Source organism: Ctenocephalides felis, unplaced genomic scaffold (assembly GCF_003426905.1).
Source record: "Ctenocephalides felis isolate EL2017-DRISC unplaced genomic scaffold, ASM342690v1 CF-g0.4_SCAFFOLD_03571, whole genome shotgun sequence".
Lineage (NCBI taxonomy): Eukaryota > Metazoa > Arthropoda > Insecta > Siphonaptera > Pulicidae > Ctenocephalides > Ctenocephalides felis.
The window spans coordinates 32,240,307-32,253,705 of NW_020539725.1; the positions used below are offsets into that span (position 1 = coordinate 32,240,307).

The following is a 13,399-nucleotide window of genomic DNA, read 5'->3' on the forward strand; positions in this document are numbered from 1 at the left end:
ATAAATTCTTCTTAAAATTATGAAATTTGATAAAAATAAGTTACATCGATCTATATATTTCTCAGGTTGAAGCTTGAAATTCTAATACGTTTCTATACCGTGAATATAATTATGAAGGAATAGTAAAATATTGTTTCATTATTGTCATATAACTAATTAATAAGTCCAAAAACCTAAATGTTTATAATAGGTAATTAACTATTTATTCATATCAATTAAAAGAATACATTTAGATTCCCGAAAGGAAAGTTCATGTTTTTGTCAGAAAATCCGATTCACTAATCGCTAATTTTCTGACAAAAACATGAAGAGTAAAAATTCCGAAAGTTTAAACAAATCCTAAATCGATTTTAACAATTTAAAAACCAGTGGAAAGATATCAGCTGGGAATTGTGCTGATTAGTTTTTGGTGAAGATCAGCTGAGCCATTTTTCATAATTATTGTTGTAGTGGTCTATATGAACAAACTAGATATATGGGCATACAAAAAAATGTTTAACTATAAAAATTCAAAGTTAAGAATAATTTCCACATACGCTGTATAGTTATATATGTACATCGGTTACATCTTTAACGTCCATACTTAAATAAAATACTTAAATAAATAAATAAATAATTTTCATTTACGAAGTAAAATGAATGTGTTAAATAAATGAATTTAATTAACATAATTATGATCAAAAGTTTTTTTTAAGATATCAACTGGAAATCTAACTAACGAAAGCAGTTAAAAATTTTATTTAAATAAATTTTATTTAAATTCTGATTGATAAAGTCCTTTATTCACATGTTTCTTCGGGCAAAATACCACTAAGTAACGAATAGCTATATTTGATAATCATTTTACTAGAGCTGAAGTTGTTTTAGAAAAACATGACGTGTAAACAGGAGAATAACAATAAGCAACTTGTACATCAAGTACATGGTCGAAACATCAAATAGCAGAAAGGAATTGAAAAATATATTTTAATAATTGTTATATACAAGTTAAACAATTATCAGTAGAAGTTCCGCTTTGTTAAGGTTGGTATCATATGTTATATGTCATTATCGAGTTGGTATTCGTGATTTCGATCATAATGACATATCTTTGACACTTTGACTCATTAAGTAAAATCCCAGTTCCGACACGGCCAAAATTTACGGTATGATATTTTATATTAATTTTTCGGTGTAAATTACGTGATGTTGCATAAATCTCCGAAGAGAAATGCGGTGCGCTTGATTAAAAAAGGTGTTATTGCTATCACATTTTTCGAAGTTGCAGCATTTGGTCTCTCCTATTTATTCTATCATCGTGTGAATTCAAACAGAGGTACGGCATACTTCGAATATTCTAGAATTTGATCGACCATTTCTGATAATAGTATTCTCTAGATTTCAGATTTTACTTACATCAAAATCATCCGTGGGTACTTGATAAATATTATTCATTAGGTGAATACTTCTCTAAAGAAAACAGTGCCCGTCAACTAGATTTGGAATTTTGGTCCCGGGAACAAAACATCAAATAAACAAATTTTAGCCCATATGGCTAGAATTTTAAAGTCTGTTTTGTGGTTGGTTGGTTGTGGTGGTTTAGGTTACTCTTTGTTTGTCCTTTGTACTCCAGATGATTCATATTTAGCACCACATGTTCCTAAAGGTCATCCAAAAGAATTAGAGGAACGGAAAAATAAACGTGCTGCTTTTTTGGAAGCATTGCAAACAGCTGCAGAAACTGATGAGCCATTGTACAGGAAAGCAAGAGGAAGATTCACACCAGGGAATTAAATTTTTAAATTTGTAGTATTTTGTAGCTTAAACATGAATATCATAGAAAAGAACAGAGAAATTATGCACTCGCGCCTGTCAAAGCGAGAACAATTACGTCAGAAACACATGGAAGAGACACATAAGCAACGAGAAGAGGAATTTGTGAAAAGTGAGGGATTGGATTATTTCTGTAATGTGTTTTCACAAAAAAAGCAAGAAATAAATCAATTGCTAGAGGAAACTTCCTCTAAGCCTATAAATGAGTTACCTGTTCATTTTAATGTCATTAGGAAGCTTTTGCAAGAAGTACAACAATATGTAACCGATTCCACACTATTTTTAACAGAATTCAAAATTCGTAATTGTCAAGAAATTATTTCATCTCTACAGAATGTTTTATGTGATCAAGAAATCAAGTATATTCCAAAGCGGAAATTTGGGTTCAAAAATAAAAAGCTCTTATTAAATGATAAAATTATTGGGAAGGACTTGGATACAAAAAGTAAAGATATGACAGATTTATGTCTCAATAAGTGTAATGATTGGAATTTATCACAATGTGGATTTCATTTAAAGGAGAATGAAATTTTATATCTTTATGCTGAACAGGTTAATAAAAAGGATATTACGTTAAGTAGCATATATAAATGCACTGTAATAATTACTGGCTATCCTAATACTCTTCACATGTCAAACATTCAAGACAGCACTGTGATTTGTGGTCCTGTAACTACATCAATATTTGCTGATAAATGCATTAATAGTAAGTTAGTCATTGCTTGCCAGCAATTGAGACTACATTCTTCTAAAAACGTAGACGTATATTTGCATGTTACAAGCAGGGCAATTTTAGAAGATAGTACCAATATAAGATTTGCTCCATATAATTACATTTATGCTGGAATTGATTCTGACTTTCAATGTGCTGCTTTACAAAGAGATGTAAATAATTGGAGTGATGTAGGGGATTTTAATTGGCTCTCCAATGAGCCCTCTCCAAATTGGTCCATAATGGAAGAAAATGCAAGAATTAAACAATGGAATGTTTTATAATAGCTTTTTTTATTACAAGATATTATAATTTTAATGCAAAATAAATTCTTTGTTCTTAACCTATGTTTCTTATTTATCCAGCACTATGTTTAGGTCGGCTTATACTATTTTGTGTTGTCATAGCTTTAATATCCCATCTGAAAAAGAAAAAAATAGTTCTTTAAATTGTTTTTTCGAAATAAAATTACATAAAGAACTTCATGTATAAGAAATCTAATATATATATATAGTAAAAGAATGTATACCAAAAAAGTATTAATTCAAATACCATCATGAAAGGTTACTATTAAAATCATTACTTAATGCTGCTGCTGATGTCAATACATTAATTTTTAGCAGCTGTGAATGATTCTAATTCGATATTCTAATCAATATCCAATGAGAATCATATTTATCAACAATGAATTTAGAGTATGGAAAATTTCTTTTTAAGATCAATCTATATTATATTTTTGATAATATACTCTTGATAAATAATTTACAAGATTGGTAAAATCTGATGTCAATACATTAATTTTCATCAGCTGTGAATGATTCTAATTGGATATTCCAATCTATATCCAATGAGAATCTTCCTTATCAACAATGAATTTAGAGTGTAGAAAATTCCTTTTTTAAGATCAATCTATGGTATATTTTTGATTTTATATTCTTGATACATAATTTACAAGGTTGGTAAAATGAGTTTATAACTTACTGAACCATTGGCGGTAAATGTCTTTGGTCTAGCCTATGTTCGATCACAATATTTATGCACAATGTTTGTAAAGAAGGCATAAAATCTAGTACATGTAAATCACCATGATTAATCAATGCATGGCTGTCAATATCATCCAAATGTCTTTGTGTATGAAACCTTGCCGTCGTCTTTGGACTATAACAATATAATAATCAATTTCAATTTCAAATATACATATTTCAATAATATAGGTGGGCTCATTTTTTTTTATTTTTAGACACCCTGCGTGAGCTTTTTTTTTTTAGACAATATCATATACCTAGCCCACACGGTTCCGACACCATACATATATACGAGGTCTGTTCAAAAAGTACCCGGAATTTTCGTTTTTTTCAAAAAAATATTTATTTATTCGTCTACATTAATGTGGTCCCCTTCAAAGTAGTCCCCCCCAGATATAATACACTTATGCCAGCGTTTTTTCCAATTTTCGAAGCACCCTTGATATTCACTTTTTGATATGTTCTTGAGCACTCTCAGCGATTTTCTTCAATCGAGGAAAACCGCCGTCCTTTCATGGGTCTCTTCAACTTTGGGAATAGGAAAAAGTCACACGGAGCCATATCTGGTGAATTTTTGCACTTTGCAACACTTTATTTCATTTTTTACGCAAAATTTAATACAAATTCTTTGACTTTTCAATTCTTCCATTGTAAAAATCGCCGAGCTCAGAAAAACACGTCGAACCTTAGCGACTACCACAGACAAAGTAAACAGTGAATATAGCTGAAAATTTCATCATACTTTAGGGGCATGTATACCAACACAATAAAAAAAAAATTTTGACAATCAGACACTCCAGACCCGCGAAATTTAATTATTAGTAATTCCGGGTACTTTTTGAACACACCTCGTATATATATATATACAAAAAAATACTGAAAAGTGATCTTTCTCATAAATACGCTTTGAACTAGTCTATCTCTAGCAAAAATAACTATTTCTTTAATAACTATATATTGAATTCTTTAATATGTTTAAGATTAAATAATGAAAAAATATTGAGCACATCTTTGTTTACATACTAAAGTTCACTAAATTACTTCTCACTAATTTAGTGTATGCTGTATTGCAATTATCGTTATTTTGTTTAGAACAAGCATTATCCATTATAAACTTAACATTATCAACGTTTGCTAGTTAAAAAATAATTTTACTTATCATTTATTAATTATTTAATGTAATTCATATTGTTTTCATTGACAATTCATATTTTATCAAAATTAATCCAATATTTTATATTGAGAAACCTTATGAATTCATGTAATCATTAATATAAGATCCGATCATATTACTATTAGATTTTTATTTAGTTTTTATTTTTTTTTTTATAATGATGTTATATATTTTTTTACTTATATTTTTATTTTTTATGAAACACAATCAAGGCTGTAAAATACTTTAATATATAAACAAGTTTGAAAAACAGCCATGTGAGCTTTGCTTTATCGGGAATTTTAAAATCAATACAATTAATAAAACCAATGCTATGAAAAAATAACATTGCTGCAATGTGTTTCATATTTTCTTTCTTTAACCACAACATTTACTACTAGTTCATTTGCTGCGAGCATATTTTTCACTATTCGCAATAATGTATTCTTTTTTATAAATCTGAATATATAAAATTTAAATATTTCTTTAAAAAATATCACACCTTGTTCCTCCAAATAAATATAATTTGTTTCCTACTAAAACGCAAGCCTGCCTCCTTCTTTGGCATGGAGATCGCCCAAAAGTTTTTACAGAATTCCATACATTAGTGTTAGGGCAAAAACAATATATGTCATTAAAATGTTCATCTTCTAGAGCATTATATCCACCAAAGATATATATCATATTATTGTAAACAACTAAAAAGAGATCAATTATTATGGTAATCATTGGACACACTTTCAAAATTGAGAACTTGCATATATTTTGTTAGATTTTTCAAAATTACAGAAAAGATTTGTTTTAAAATCTGGGTTTAATCTAATAATCAGTCAAATGAGCAAATCAATACTGTTGTTTTGTAAAGTTCAACTTCATAGAATTATTGTGGAATTTATACAAACGTGAGTTTTAGTATTAAATAAAGAATTCTATCAGATGCAATTATTTAAGGGGGTATTCTAGTGTAGAGCGATGAATTTTAGGTCATTTTTAAAGTGTCGTAAAAGAAAGCAATGAATGTTTTTACTATCCATTTTTTACCACTTGTTTATTTATATTATTAAAGTACAAAACAAAAATTGAAAAATAAAAAAGTTGAAAATTGTAAAAACTGGCAGCTGATGAAGTGGGTGGTCTCAAAAAAATGGCACCTCAGTCTTGACATGATTTCAGCCCTCCTAGCCATCGGAAATGCAAAAAATAAAAAGATTATTAATCTACAATGATGTCGCAATCGGCTAAACTAGCGATGAGTGAAAATTTTTTTTTTCACAAATTGGCGACTGTTTGAAAAAAAAAGGCTTTTTTTACTGTTTTTTTGAGTTTCTCGAATTTTTTAAAAATAGTAAAAATTGGAATTTCGGGATGATTCTAGTTCAGACTGTAGATAGATCTATAAGCAAGACTCTCTAAAAATTTCAAATAAATTGGTCGAGTAGAACTCCAGAAATCGTGACAAGAGTACTGAAAAAGTAAGTTCTGAGAAAAACGCATTTAAAGTTTTGTGTGAAGCCAAACCAGTATGGAGACCGAGTCAGTAAAATGCCTATATCTCCGAAAATAATTCAAATTTTCAAAAACCTTCTCGTACCCATATTCTTAGATAGTTAAACTTTGAAAATATGAAATTAAAAAAAAATCGATTTTTTTGAATTTCTACACTAGAATACCCCCTTAAATTATAAATATGACGAGGAATGCATTCTATAACAGTAATTATTTTTCTACAAAATTGACACTGATTTAGTTATAGCAAATTATGCAAGTACTCAATGAAATAAGTCCAGACTAACAAGCAGAATGACTTCTTCTTCCTATGGGTACTTCACCCGCAACTGGTGATTCATACCAGGTAGCATTGTCAGTATCCAAATATTTCATTTCATTGCAATACAATTCTTGTGAAGAATGGTAAGGGCTATTCCTGTCTCCTCGTCCTCCAAATATATACATTCTTCTACCTATAGGAGTTGACGTATGAAAATCTCTATATGAAGGCGGTTCCCCTGTAGTGCACACATAATTCCATTTCATTATGGTCAAATCTAAATAGTAAACATCTTGACAAAATTTTTGGATATGTTCTACAAAACCACCAAATATGTACATTTTATTATTTATAACACACGCTGAATGTCCATCCCTTGCTCCTGGGACGATTCCTCTGACTTGGGGCGCTGACCATTGATTGTTCGTGGTATCGAAGCAATATAAAATATTGCATGCTTGCATGTTATTTCTACCTCCCCAAACGTAAATATTTTGGCCATGAGCCACTGCAGTGTGACCGTATCTTTGAAAAGGTATGTTGTTAGATTTTAATTCACTATCGTGGGTTAATAAAGTCCACCTATAATTGTTTGAATTTAAAATATGAACATCCATTAATTCAGTCTCTTGAAAACTAGATCCTATGCAATAACCACCGAAGGAATAAATGAGCTCCCCGACCGAAACAGCGGCGTGATTCACGCGCCGGGGTCCCCCGTCTAAGTGAACTGTCCAATACATTGTCAAATCTTAAAACTTATTCAATAATTCACATTTAGTTAAATAACAACACCAACTTTTATTGCACAAAACAAACATTTTTATCACAAGTTACACCTAAGGTAATTCGTTTATTACTGATTTGATGCGAGCGCAACTACGCTCGCAAGTGGATAAAGTTTCTGAGAAGAACCATTACCATTACCATTACGACACACGGCATTGAAATTTTGTTAATTCTGACATTTGGAACCAAATAAAAAATTAGGCCACAGCGATCTTATTACGACATATTTTCTCAGTCGCCATCTACCCACTGAAGGTTAAATTCTGACTCGCAAGTCGACTGTTGTTTACAATTTATAGGCTGATCGGAGAATTATCATATTTGTTTATTTAATTTGCTTCAATATCTATTTAAAGTCTGTTATTTTGCGCATCGAGTAATGAAATGTTGACTTTTTCATAACATACTAGAATTTGAATAGATTTTAGAATTCCGATATGAAATTTATAAATTAAGTACATATGTTTTGCATATACTTAAAAATTTCATTTCTCTATAATTATTTTATTAATTAAGTTATCTATAAATACAACAAATAAAACATTTTTTAGTAGTTTATCGCATTATTCAAAATATACAAATAATATTCCAAAAAATTTAAAAAATTTAAAAATATATTTTTCAGAATTTTCAAAAGTTCAAAAACTCTAAAAATATTGGATGGAATTGATAAAAATTATCGTTTTTGGGTATTTTGAATTAATTGAATGAAATGGGATATTACAAATACTATATTCGCTAATTAAAATATAGTTCAACTCGCATATTTGCATTCACATATTTTATTACTTTCAGTTTCAATCTTATTGAAATTCTACTGGAACTTAATGACTGTACATTTTCAATGTTATCGAACTTTTCTAAAAAATTGGCATTAAAATTTTTTATACATACATTAATAAAAAAAAATACATATGCAGTTTTAGTTATCTCACAGAAAAGCTATAAAATTTTATCTATTAAGTACTTATATTTGTTTCAACTACCCGAAGGAGTAAAGTTTTCAAATTTGATTTGATTCCCTAATTTTCAGTTCATTTTGTATCGTTTTTTAAAAATATTAACGAAAATTTGTTCGTTTCGCCGATAAGCCAAGCGACTTTTGAATTTTGAAAATCGGCATTTTTGATAAAGCTTGGCAATGACTCGTGGTAATTAATTGCATGTGATTTTGTTTTATCCTAATTAACAGTTTAATTAAAAATAGTTGTTTACTTTTTGGTAAAGATTGACCGTTTCTTTGTAATTAACATTTGACCCGTGAGTTATTGTTACATTCACCGCTTCTATGTGGGAATCAATGCATAATTCTATTTTTTTTTTAATATTGTTTAAAATATTGCGTTAATTAATTTTAGTAAAATTGCGAGTTACAATATTCCTTCATAAAAAATTAAATTTAGATCATATACTTATGCATCTCGCTCTAAAAAAATTGCCTATTGTTTGAACATTTTATAAAAATAGATGTAACTATATTTACCACGGTTATTGAAGGTCTTTTTTTTGCATTTGCTATTATAGAATTTCAAAAGAAAAGCATTTTTCGTAGGTGAAAATGAATCACTATTTATTTTGCAAAGTGTGAATTCGTCATTTTGTATTTTCATATTATTATTTATTACTTATCGATCTAAGATTTGAATTTTTTTAAATAAATAATATAACGGAAAATATTATAAATATTATAAGATAAGATATAAAATTCAGTTAGTTACGCGTCGTACTGTCGCAGTGGTGAAGTAAAATATAAAACAATCATACATTTAAATAAAATAGTTTAATATCATTATAATATCACATATTTTTGAACATATACTAAAACTAATAAAATTTTTACTCATAATTAGAAATGTTATTTTTTCTAACATTAATTTTATAATAGATTAACCATGATAAGACTAAGACTTGAGCCAATTGCAAGTCCTATACCTAGAAAAGCTGCCATAATTGATGACGCTGTTTCTTTCTCATGTGGTTCAACACATCTGAAATTGAAATATAATTATTTTAAATTTTGTATGATATTATTTTGAACCTGGTAGATTTCCACTTACTTTGGTGCATATATCAAAGCAATATTAGCAATGTATCCATTGCTTAAAGCAAAAATTGTTATTATTAATATATAAATATAATCTTCTTCTATAAGTATGGGTAAATAATGCCGAGGATGAGCATTACACATCATTAAAATTGGTACAAAAATTACTCTAATGAGACTTAAACCTGCTACAATGTATGGCTTATTTTTCGGCTAAAAATGTAAATACATAGATTTTATTTATGTTTAAAATATATATATCTGTATTATAAAGGTCATCGCTATACCCATAAAAAATATCCAGCAATAATTCTTCCCACATAATCCCCAGTGCTAAATATAAAATAGCAAACCACAGGCACAAAGTATATATCTGCAATAATGTAATTTATAAAGTTATTAACTTCACCATATATATATATATATATATATATATATATATATATATAAAATATATAACATTGAAATTTGTGCTACCATTCCAAGGTTGACCATTTCCTTTGTATTCAGAATCTACCAAGACAGTCACTCCAGGATAAACAGATAATGTTGCAACAAAAATAAAACTTTCAGCAAAAGCATATGGCCAGATCCTTTTCATAATGTTATTTATAGAAATGGGTGGTTTTGGAATGTCTTCTTCAACTTGGTCCTCACATAGTAAATGGTATTTGAAAAATGCTGTTCTTGTCAAAGTCGTATAAGCTACACTTGAGAGAGCTAGTACAAATACTCCTATGATAAAATAAATAAGTGCACTAAGAGTTGCATTAACTCCTAATGATAATGAAACAATTTCACACACTGCTGCAAATACTCCTCCTAGTGCTTGCCCGCTCACAACAGCTGATATGTATTGCGCTGGAAATCTGCCGCTTATGCCAAAAAGGCCACCGGACATTATAGCACTGGCACCTGAAAAATGAAATTGTAGAATTTTTTTGAATTATTAAAATTACATAACTAAAGCATCATGGCAGCATCTAAAATATTTTAAAGCACATTTTTTAAATTAATTTGTTTGAACATGAACAACCCATGCATATTGTACGCATATATTATTATATGCATTAGTTTATTTAATTAATCAGTTATTTTCAAGAGTTTACATAATTATTTTTGTTTATAAAAACTTTTAATTTATTTTAACTTACAATTCATAAAAACTACGCTCAGCATAGTCAAAATAAAGAAATTCTCTTGCCAACTATCAGTGTTAATTTTTACTAACGCAGTCGTAATAATAAATAATGTTGTCATAATTATTAAAGATCCATGCATTCGTAAATGTAATGATATTCTGGAAATAAAAGTAATAATTATTTTTATATTATAGTACAGATAAATGTTTATTATATTTTACCTATGGCAAACCATGGCATTTATTACTAAAAATACAGTATTCGGAATGGAGGAAGCTACAGTCAAATATGCTGTAAATCCCACTTGTAATGCTGTCCGGTTAAAAGTATTATTTTGTGATACATCTCTAAATTTGTACATCCAATACTATAATAAAAATCCATAAAATATTTTTAATATTAGTATAATGTATTAAGTATGTTATAGGTATAATTATGATCTAATACTAGCCTCATTTGCTGTAACATAAAAGCACCATGGTAATAAAGTTGTCATACCAAGTAAATAAAATATAAAATACGATACATTGTATTTATCAGGGGGTAAAATTTTTTAAAATAGTTTTAAGAATGTCTTTCTATTATTATGGGGTTGGACTATAATATGGTCCTCATTTTGTTCATGTTCTATGTCATTGTCGTTTTCGTTAAAATCACTATCACTATCTTCTAATAAAGGTCGTCTATTTATTTCACTTTCCATTACTATAAATTAGAAAAAAATAATAATAAATAATTTAAAAATGCTTAAGATACATCTTGCATCTTCTAGGTAGCAAAAGGACTGTCAATTTGACAGCTAGGCTGGGCTCGTAAACACTGCCAAACACCATCTGTTGATCTCTATCTTTGTGTTATCATTACGCGCTTCAGTGATGGACAAACTGCGGTCGATGATTTCCGCCTATGAATCATTGATTCAAATAAATAAATAAACTAGTTGGTGTTGGTGTAATCAAATTAATCATAAAATATAAATTAATTTATATTCGATGAATTTTTAAAATTAAGAATTGAAATATTACGTATGGCCGTAATATTTCAGTAAGTTCTATAAGACCATGATATATATCGCCAAAAAAGTTCGTCTTAATTTTTTTTTCAACAGTTAATTGCAAGAAAACGGCTCGATAGAATTTCACCTAAAACTAATCAGTATCATTCCCAACTAATATCTTTCGAACTGTTATTAATTTTTTTTGGTATTTCGATTTTTTTGAATTCGCTGGTATGAGCTTAAACGCGGACGAAAAGTTTAACACTTTTGTCCAAATTACAAAGAAACGGTTTGACAGATCGTCGCACAAAACTGACAAACAATAGTCCTTATCGAGATACATCGAATGGCTTTTAAATTTATGAAATAGGTCCAGACGTTTTTGAAAAAACGTCGATTTGCGGCAAAATATCTGTTCACATACACGCACACACACATACCCTTGCACATACTTTTTCCAAATTTGTTCTCATTCGATTCAGAATGGCTTGAAACGTCGAGAAAACATAAAATTCTCTTTCGGGAAGTTGAAAAATTGGAATGAATATATTATTATTTAGATTAATTTTATACATATATAAACATATTTATTCATATATCTACATAATATAATAGAAATATACAAGCAAAAAATGCATAAAAACGTATTTTGTTTATTATACATTAGTTTTTACACCTCTAAAAGCACCAGTGTAATTGCAGGATTAATTATGGCTTTGAAAATAAAAATCCTCTAATTATTATATGAGATTTTGGGATTGATAGAGATTAATCTAAAATAAATTTCTTTTAACCTAGTTCACATAGAGCTGTAACAATCATAGTTATCTGACAAGCAAGTTTGGATGATTTTCGAGACAGCTTTTGCACTTCTCTGAAGGAGTTTGTATTTCACATGTTATAGACATGTAATTCAATAATAAATTATTATTTAATAATAATTAATTATTCTCAAAAAATTTATCATCAATTGTTTTCTATATTGCACTCTAGTTTAAGCCAAAACTCTTACCCTTTACTTCTACGTTATACAAATTATTTTAATAAATTATAATTACAGTATCTAGAACAGAGGTCATTTCAAGTGTTTACCGGATTTTTATTATATATATATATATATATATATATATATATATATATATATGAAAATATCAAATATATACATATTTTATTATATATGACTCTTAGTCAAAAAATATCATCAGTATAGTTTTCATAAGCACAAACACAGTTTTGATAGCAGTATATCTGATAATAATATTATAAATATTATACTATAGCACTAATAAATTGATGCATACAATAAGAATATTCATAAAGTCAAATAAACCTATATTACTCATGTTATTTGTATATCACGTCACTACCCCACGATCATCATCGTTTTAGAATTATTATGTGATTTCATTATTTCAATGCGGGTATATTTTTCTCAAAATCATAATTTGTTAAGAATGATTATCTTCATTTATGAATATGTTCGAGAAAAACTTGTATCTTTTGAGTTAATATTTTTAAATCAACCGAGCTCAAATTTTACTATATTTAGAAAGTAAAAGTTTTGAACTACATTGTATTTATGGTGTGATGGTGTAATCTACATCGAAATCAAAACAAATTCCGTAAATACCGAAATCGAAAATACAATATGATAATTTTGTCTTGGTCATTGTTCTAAATTCAATGCCAAGTTTTATGTTTTCTTCTTTAATTTCCATTACGACAATGGAAAATTTTACTACTACTTGAATAATTGAGACATAATAGATATAAAAATGACAAGAATTTTATTGCAAAGGGGAAAAAATTATGATGTACTTTTTTATTTTGTATATACACATATTATGAATTTTTATTTAAATTTTGTTATGTATAGCAATTATTAATTTCTTGAAGGAGTTAATGATGTTGCCAGAAAATCCGAATTTTATCGTCACAACATTTTAAGCCATTCTGA

General features: G+C 28.3%; 4 protein-coding genes across 4 annotated transcripts; 2 read left to right on the top strand and 2 right to left on the bottom strand.

The window, feature by feature from the left end:
• The first annotated feature begins 1,119 nt into the window (after window positions 1-1,119).
• Window positions 1,120-1,802, top strand: LOC113384658. Its single transcript, XM_026622408.1, has 2 exons — window positions 1,120-1,315; window positions 1,378-1,802. Exon 2 carries the CDS (start codon window positions 1,531-1,533, stop codon window positions 1,771-1,773), a length of 243 nt encoding a protein of 80 aa, XP_026478193.1. The 5' UTR covers window positions 1,120-1,315; window positions 1,378-1,530; the 3' UTR covers window positions 1,774-1,802.
• On the top strand, window positions 1,784-2,808 carry LOC113385917 (tubulin-specific chaperone C-like). The gene has a single exon (XM_026623739.1). The coding sequence runs from the start codon at window positions 1,807-1,809 to the stop codon at window positions 2,806-2,808; it is 1,002 nt and encodes a 333-aa protein (XP_026479524.1). The 5' UTR covers window positions 1,784-1,806.
• A 46-nt stretch (window positions 2,809-2,854) lies between these two features.
• LOC113385275 (kelch domain-containing protein 3-like) lies at window positions 2,855-7,434 on the bottom strand. Its single transcript, XM_026623117.1, has 4 exons — window positions 6,496-7,434; window positions 5,205-5,400; window positions 3,506-3,682; window positions 2,855-2,945 (listed from the first exon to the last, which is right to left on the bottom strand). Exons 1-4 carry the CDS (start codon window positions 7,211-7,213, stop codon window positions 2,882-2,884), a joined length of 1,155 nt encoding a protein of 384 aa, XP_026478902.1. The 5' UTR covers window positions 7,214-7,434; the 3' UTR covers window positions 2,855-2,881.
• Window positions 7,435-9,135: 1,701 nt separating this feature from the next.
• Window positions 9,136-10,989, bottom strand: LOC113385137 (equilibrative nucleoside transporter 1-like). The gene is made up of 7 exons (XM_026622948.1): window positions 10,897-10,989; window positions 10,667-10,812; window positions 10,458-10,603; window positions 9,781-10,218; window positions 9,591-9,676; window positions 9,317-9,516; window positions 9,136-9,247 (listed from the first exon to the last, which is right to left on the bottom strand). Exons 1-7 carry the CDS (start codon window positions 10,939-10,941, stop codon window positions 9,136-9,138), a joined length of 1,173 nt encoding a protein of 390 aa, XP_026478733.1. The 5' UTR covers window positions 10,942-10,989.
• Between the last annotated feature and the right edge of the window lie 2,410 nt (window positions 10,990-13,399).

Bases quoted from the DNA above. Each gene is read 5' to 3' on its own strand.
- LOC113384658 (XM_026622408.1), top strand. From the start codon at position 1,531: ATGGCTAGAATTTTAAAGTCTGTTTTGTGGTTGGTTGGTTGTGGTGGT.
- LOC113385917 (XM_026623739.1), top strand. From the start codon at position 1,807: ATGAATATCATAGAAAAGAACAGAGAAATTATGCACTCGCGCCTGTCA.
- LOC113385275 (XM_026623117.1), bottom strand. From the start codon at position 7,213: ATGTATTGGACAGTTCACTTAGACGGGGGACCCCGGCGCGTGAATCAC. The intron at 5,401-6,495 runs GTTAGTCTGGAC...ATCTCTTTTTAG, and splicing joins AAGAAGAAGTCATTCTGCTT to TTGTTTACAATAATATGATA. The intron at 2,946-3,505 runs GTAAGTTATAAA...TTTCTTTTTCAG, and splicing joins CATTTACCGCCAATGGTTCA to ATGGGATATTAAAGCTATGA.
- LOC113385137 (XM_026622948.1), bottom strand. From the start codon at position 10,941: ATGACAACTTTATTACCATGGTGCTTTTATGTTACAGCAAATGAG. The intron at 10,604-10,666 runs GTAAAATATAAT...TTTTATTTCCAG, and splicing joins AATGCCATGGTTTGCCATAG to AATATCATTACATTTACGAA. The intron at 9,677-9,780 runs GTAGCACAAATT...ACATTATTGCAG, and splicing joins AAATGGTCAACCTTGGAATG to ATATATACTTTGTGCCTGTG.